The following is a 7,321-nucleotide window of genomic DNA, read 5'->3' as shown; positions in this document are numbered from 1 at the left end:
TAACCAGTACAGTTGGCCTTCAGTTTAACAGATTGATTGCGGAAGGGGTATCTGCTATTGTCAAAAGCCTATTAAATTAAATGTATCATATATTAAAAATGCATGTTAATAATGAATTTATAATATACAGGATGTGTTAATGTTATAATATATAAGTATGAATAAAAAGTTTTTGATGATTAACAGCATAAAATGTCCATAATTGTTGTTTTGAATGCTGAAGGTTTATCCTCTTGTGAAATAGTGCAAAATCTGCATTGTCATCAATCAACAATAGTTCATTTGTCACAAAGGAGACATGAATATTGAAACAAAAACCAGATCATAGGGTAGACTATACTGTTCAAGATAGGATGCTGAATCATCTCAGTCTGCAACAATGAATTGCTAATTCTTTTGAACACTTTACATTCAGTAAAGTGGAAAGAGCAAGACAGGCATAAAAGTGAATATGTGAACTGTGCAATTTTGTGAAACAGATTTAAAAGTCTATCATCAATATAAGAAGCCATTAATGATGATTAAGTTTTATAGATATCAGCTTATCTGGGTTAAACAGCATTCTTTTATCATATTTTAACAGCTTATCTGGCATGTCAGTCTGTCTGAGGAGACCATGAAATCAGATATTTCTGTATAGTAAAAACCAACATGCCAATTTATCCCAGGGGAATACCGGCATGCCGGTTTAAGTGAGGTTATACATCATTTTCTAGAGGGTATTAAAAAGAAAAAAAGAACAAGTTACATCTCATAAAAACAAGCAATTTTTTATTCTAAAACTGTGAAACTGTCGACATTACATCCAAAACTATGAATATATGTTTAATTTCTTCATTTTGTCTTCTTTGTAATGATATAAAATACTCTTGGAATTCTGAAAGTTTCTTTTTTTGTTTATTTGATTGTAATTGGATTCAAAAACTAAAAAAATATACACATCAAATTTTAGAAACTTGCTGTAAATTATCTCAACTTACACTGATTAACATCAGCTTTGTGTGAAATTTGAGAGGAAGGTGTTTTATTTTTAAGGTCAGGATAGATGATCAATGTAGACCACACTGACTACAACAACAACAACCACTAATGTCAATAAGTTGTTAATTATTGTGTGGAGATCCAGTAAAGATGTAGACACTTTGTAAATGGGTTTGTGAATACAAAGTGTTACAAAAAACATCTTATCTGCCAAGCTAATTCCAACAATCAAGGAACAATTTTGTAACACAAATTCCTGAATCTTCTAGGACAACTTGTGTCATGTCACCAAGCTAAGATGGTGAGAAAAATAGAATATGTTCTTCTTATATAGTTTGTTAGCATTATTGTAACTTAAACTGACAAATTGTTTAGATAAAAAAATATTCCTACAAATGGTTAAGATAAGACACTTAAGCAGCCAAATAACAGTTCTGATCTCAATCCTATTAAGAACTGCTGGCATAATAAGGACATGAAAATTGGAAAGAATTGGTATGAAACTAAACAACTACAGGAGTGTATTAGAAGATTTTGATATAGAATACTCAAACTAACTCATCTACTCTATGCCAGAGTGCTACAAAGCTATTAACTAATGCTTGAGGTGGTTCCTACAAAATGTTAGAATCCTATTCAACAAGAATTAATATAATTGTTATGTTTTTCAGGTGTATGTTGTGAACTCTTTTTGCTTCCATAATTATGAATGGTATGTTCTTGTGTCAAAGCCCATTAACAGGAATGGTGAAGTTGTGATGTAAAATACACATAAGTTTAGTATAGCAGTATATGTAATAAGTTTCATTTTCTTTTTATTAGTTACTTCTGTATACAACAAATTGTTATTATTTCAGATTGCAATCTTAGCTTAAATATGCTACTTTACACATCTGCTGAACAATTTTTGGTATATTTCATAGGTAATGCAATTTCCTTGACCATTACCATACATTTAGTAATTTATATATACCAATAAAATATTTGTTAAAAATATAAAAATAAATTTATTGTAAAAACAAAACTTTATTTTAATTTTGTTTCTCGTCAAAAACTATACAATATAACTAATAGTATATTTCGACCGCTAATGCTAACTTATTGACATAGCCTTTTAGCTTGATCTGTTTGCAAATAAAAAAAAGAAAGGCTCTAAAGTTTCTGTAGAAAATTTTTATCCATTAATAATCATAAATCTGAAGTCTGTTAAATTGAGGACCTAATGTATATTAAAATTATTTAAAAGCGTTTACAAATTTGGTTTTGAAATGTTTACAGTTTTGATTGAGTAATTGATAGATAATAAATCTCCATATGTATTAATTTGATAATTGTGTTTTTTGCACTGTTATGAATATTATTAATGTTACAAAAGGAACAAAACAACTAAATTTAAGCAAAAACATTTTTAGAACTTATAAGTTGAAAATTTTTAAAAATACATTTTTAGCTCATATATTTAATATTTAATTCGAAACTTATGCAGTTTTAATTAAAACAGAAATTTTATAAAGGAAATGCATTCAGAATATACAGAAGTTTAGAATTACAAAAATTAACAGAATTTATTTCTTTTATTTAACTGTTTCATTATAATACTGTACTTTATAAACATTCAGTTTACTTCGACATTCTACATTTCTTTGTGTGACATTTTTTGAATTTAAAAAATAATGATGATCTATATTTTTCAGCAATAAATTAAATAAAAAACAAGCATTTTCAACTCTTTAGTAATAATTTTTCAGATAAAAATTTAAAATTGTAAAACAATTGTATACTAGAATGTAGAAGTAATATATCACATCCTTCTTATAAAATACTTACATTTACATTTTATTTTAATGATATGAAACCGTACTTTAAATTTTGTTGCTGTTTTGAACACAATAAAGTGCTATAAATTAAGACACTTGACGGATTTTCTCATCTTTATTTAGTTGATACATCTTTACTTTCACACGTATCAACTAAATAAAGATGAGAAAACCTGCCAAGTGTCTTAATTTATAGCACTTTATTGTGTTCAATGCAGCAACAAAATTTAAAGTACGGTTTCATATCATTAAAATAAAATGTAAATGTAAGTATTTTATAAGAAGGATGTGATATATTACTTCTACATTCTAGTATACAATTGTTTTACAATTTTAAATTTTTATCTGAAAAATTATTACTAAAGAGTTGAAAATGCTTGTTTTTTATTTAATTTATTGCTGAAAAATATAGATCATCATTATTTTTTAAATTCAAAAAATGTCACACAAAGAAATGTAGAATGTCGAAGTAAACTGAATGTTTATAAAGTACAGTATTATAATGAAACAGTTAAATAAAAGAAATAAATTCTGTTAATTTTTGTAATTCTAAACTTCTGTATATTCTGAATGCATTTCCTTTATAAAATTTCTGTTTTAATTAAAACTGCATAAGTTTCGAATTAAATATTAAATATATGAGCTAAAAATGTATTTTTAAAAATTTTCAACTTATAAGTTCTAAAAATGTTTTTGCTTAAATTTAGTTGTTTTGTTCCTTTTGTAACATTAATAATATTCATAACAGTGCAAAAAACACAATTATCAAATTAATACATATGGAGATTTATTATCTATCAATTACTCAATCAAAACTGTAAACATTTCAAAACCAAATTTGTAAACGCTTTTAAATAATTTTAATATACATTAGGTCCTCAATTTAACAGACTTCAGATTTATGATTATTAATGGATAAAAATTTTCTACAGAAACTTTAGAGCCTTTCTTTTTTTTATTTGCAAACAGATCAAGCTAAAAGGCTATGTCAATAAGTTAGCATTAGCGGTGGAAATATACTATTAGTTATATTGTATAGTTTTTGANAATAATCATATACTAGGATATTATTATAAAAAAATAAGACATAAAAAACTGACACACAAACTGGAAATATATACTAAAACAACCACTTCACACCTAAGTGATAATTCCAGCAAACGAACAATAAAAAAGGTTTAATGTTCAAACGTTTTTGGCCATCTTTCAGAGGCCCTCATCAGGAAAAATTGCAAAGAATAGAAAAAACAGTTCTATCTCTAATAGTTTTCAAACATAGCTGTGTTCTAATTTTTGAACATTAAACCTTTTTTATTGTTCGTTTGCTGGAATTATCGCTTAGGTGGTTGTTTTATAAAAAATAATTTCTGAAAATTAATTTTTTTTGTTTAACATCCTTCTTTAATGCAAAGCAGGTTTGTTTAGTCTATTTCTTTATTTTGCAATAAAACTGAACAAGTATGTTTATTTAATATATGCTATCAAATAGCATACTTAACATATTTTTTGCCATTTTTTGACAGGCAGTATCATGCATTGTTTTTCCTAATATATCACATTTATTTCTATCATTAAATACAAAAAAAAATAAAATTTCTACAGGAATTTTTTTATTAGAATAGAAATGTTTGTTTTCCACAGTTTAGTTAATATTTTGAAAGATTTTGGGGATAGACTCTGATATTGAATATGTTGTATGATCATGCACAAATTGCCTGTTCTAACATTACTTTAATCACATTCTTGAGTTTTAGTTTGATCATCATGTAGACTACATGTATTTCAGTTTTAATGCTAAAACTACACTAATATGATCTTAATTTTATACTTACAGGACATTATTTTTGCTTAAGATATTTTACTCAAAATTCTTTATGATATATCAAGTAATTGTAATTAATTGTAATTTTTTGTCAAATATTTATCTATAACTAAGCCTACTTCTTTGTGAAAGAAATAATAATAAATATATAAATATTTTTTTTTACCAATCTGAAACCGTGTTGTCATTCTTATTTGTTTCTTAAACACTATGTAGTGTAATAACATAGTGTTTAAGAAACACTATGTAGTGTAATAACATAGTGTTTCTTAAACACTATGTTATTACACTACATAGTGTTTAAGAAACAAATAAGAATGACAACACGGTTTCAGATTGGTAAAAAAAAATATTTATATATTTATTATTATTTCTTTCACAAAGAAGTAGGCTTAGTTATAGATAAATATTTGACAAAAAATTACAATTAATTACAATTACTTGATATATCATAAAGAATTTTGAGTAAAATATCTTAAGCAAAAATAATGTCCTGTAAGTATAAAATTAAGATCATATTAGTGTAGTTTTAGCATTAAAACTGAAATACATGTAGTCTACATGATGATCAAACTAAAACTCAAGAATGTGATTAAAGTAATGTTAGAACAGGCAATTTGTGCATGATCATACAACATATTCAATATCAGAGTCTATCCCCAAAATCTTTCAAAATATTAACTAAACTGTGGAAAACAAACATTTCTATTCTAATAAAAAAATTCCTGTAGAAATTTTATTTTTTTTTGTATTTAATGATAGAAATAAATGTGATATATTAGGAAAAACAATGCATGATACTGCCTGTCAAAAAATGGCAAAAAATATGTTAAGTATGCTATTTGATAGCATATATTAAATAAACATACTTGTTCAGTTTTATTGCAAAATAAAGAAATAGACTAAACAAACCTGCTTTGCATTAAAGAAGGATGTTAAACAAAAAAAATTAATTTTCAGAAATTATTTTTTATAAAACAACCACCTAAGCGATAATTCCAGCAAACGAACAATAAAAAAGGTTTAATGTTCAAAAATGAAAACATTTGAACATTAAACCTTTTTTATTGTTCGTTTGCTGGAATTATCGCTTAGGTGTGAAGTGGTTGTTTTAATATATATTTCCAGTTTGTGTGTCAGTTTTTTATGTCTTATTTTTTTATAATAATATCCTAGTATATGATTATTGAATTGTGAAATGATTAAGAAAAAAAGATTATATACAAATGCATAGCCATGATAAAAGGAAGGAAAATGTTTATTATTATATTTTTAGTAAATAATTATAATTAAACAGTTTTTTTCTGAACAGTTATTTGAAGAACATTTTTACCTAATAAAATGAAAAATATATAATTACATTTTTCTTATATTGAAATACTTCAAAATGCCAATAAATATTTTTTTATTTTTAGTTGTGTCAGCAAGTCAATAATATGACATTATCACAAGTACCTGCACATTCACAAAGTTTTGGTAATCCTTCAGTTCCCCCTGTGAGAAGTAACTTTGGTCCATTGCCAAATTTAAATTCTACAAGCAGTGCCTATCAGCCAATGCCTGCATCAGCTTTTCCTTCAGTTCCCACGTATACTCAATCAAACAGAGATTTTATTTCTCCTCCACCACCACCTCTTCCTCCTCAATCACAGCATTCAACTTTCAATCAAGGAACTAATGTGCTTCAGAATCAAGCTCCATTACCCCCTACAACACAGTTCTCAAGTCCATCATATGGCCTTCCATTAAATTCATCAGTTAATAATTCACCATCAGTATCATCAGGTATTGGTACAAATGCAGCTGCTTTTAGTCAAAAACCACCACCTGTACCTTACAGTAATTCTACTAATAAGATGCAATCAAATCCTGGATCTTTGCCACCACTACCACCACCACCAAGTTCATTAGGGCCATCAATGAATAATATGCAGCAGTATTCTATGACTGCACCTCAGCCAATGGGACAATATCCACCAATGTCCAAAATGTCATCTCTGCAGGAACATTATCCTCCTGTATCATCTCAAATTCATCAGCCATTAATTTCACCAACTGGATCAACTCCTCCAAATTATCAATCTCAGTATAATCAGTCTGGAATTGGATCCCCTCCATTACCTGGAATGCCATCTGCTAATAGAATGAGTGGTCCTGTACCTCAGTCTCCACCACCACCACAGCTTCAAAGAAGACTTGATCCTGATCAGATGCCTAGTCCTGTAAGTACAGTTTTTATATTAATGTACTGTTTCTATATATAATAATATTTTGCTAATGTTGATTAAATTCAAATAACAAATAAATTTGAGTAATCAGTTTTGTTTCTTTATCTGTAAATTCATTAAAAAGTAAACTGTTAATTAAAAACTGTGAATAATTTTTCATTTATCTAAAAGCAAATATTTTCTTGTATTTGTATTTAGTTCTCTAATTATTATATTTTAGACAAATCAATTTTTTCATTTAATATGTAATAAATATAACACATTAGTATATAAATGTAATAATAAACAAATAAGTAATAAATAATACTAGGATATAATACTTTTATTTTGATACACATAGTTACAACTCTCAGTTGCATATCTTTTTGATATAAAACTAAATTAGTTAATAATCACTATAATTGATCTCTTCATAAAAAATGGTTATAGGTAATTCTATCTATAAAATTGTATCTATAATTCTGTATTTATTT

General features: G+C 26.4%; 1 protein-coding gene across 1 annotated transcript; it reads left to right on the top strand.

Moving 5' to 3' along the window:
- Positions 1–1,264: 1,264 nt before the first annotated feature.
- Positions 1,265–6,846, top strand: LOC111616848 (formin-like protein 3; the record flags this gene model as incomplete). The annotated part of the gene is made up of 2 exons (XM_023358202.1): positions 1,265–1,282; positions 6,036–6,846. Coding segments are annotated over exons 1-2 (814 nt in total), but the record flags the coding sequence as incomplete, so codon positions are not given.
- Between the last annotated feature and the right edge of the window lie 475 nt (positions 6,847–7,321).

Source organism: Centruroides sculpturatus, unplaced genomic scaffold, assembly GCF_000671375.1.
Source record: "Centruroides sculpturatus isolate CEXI.00-Female unplaced genomic scaffold, Cexi_2.0 scaffold4185, whole genome shotgun sequence".
NCBI classification, from domain to species: Eukaryota; Metazoa; Arthropoda; class Arachnida; order Scorpiones; family Buthidae; genus Centruroides; species Centruroides sculpturatus.
The sequence above is the reverse complement of the archived record's forward strand: the minus strand, read 5'-3'. Positions and strand labels throughout refer to the sequence as shown.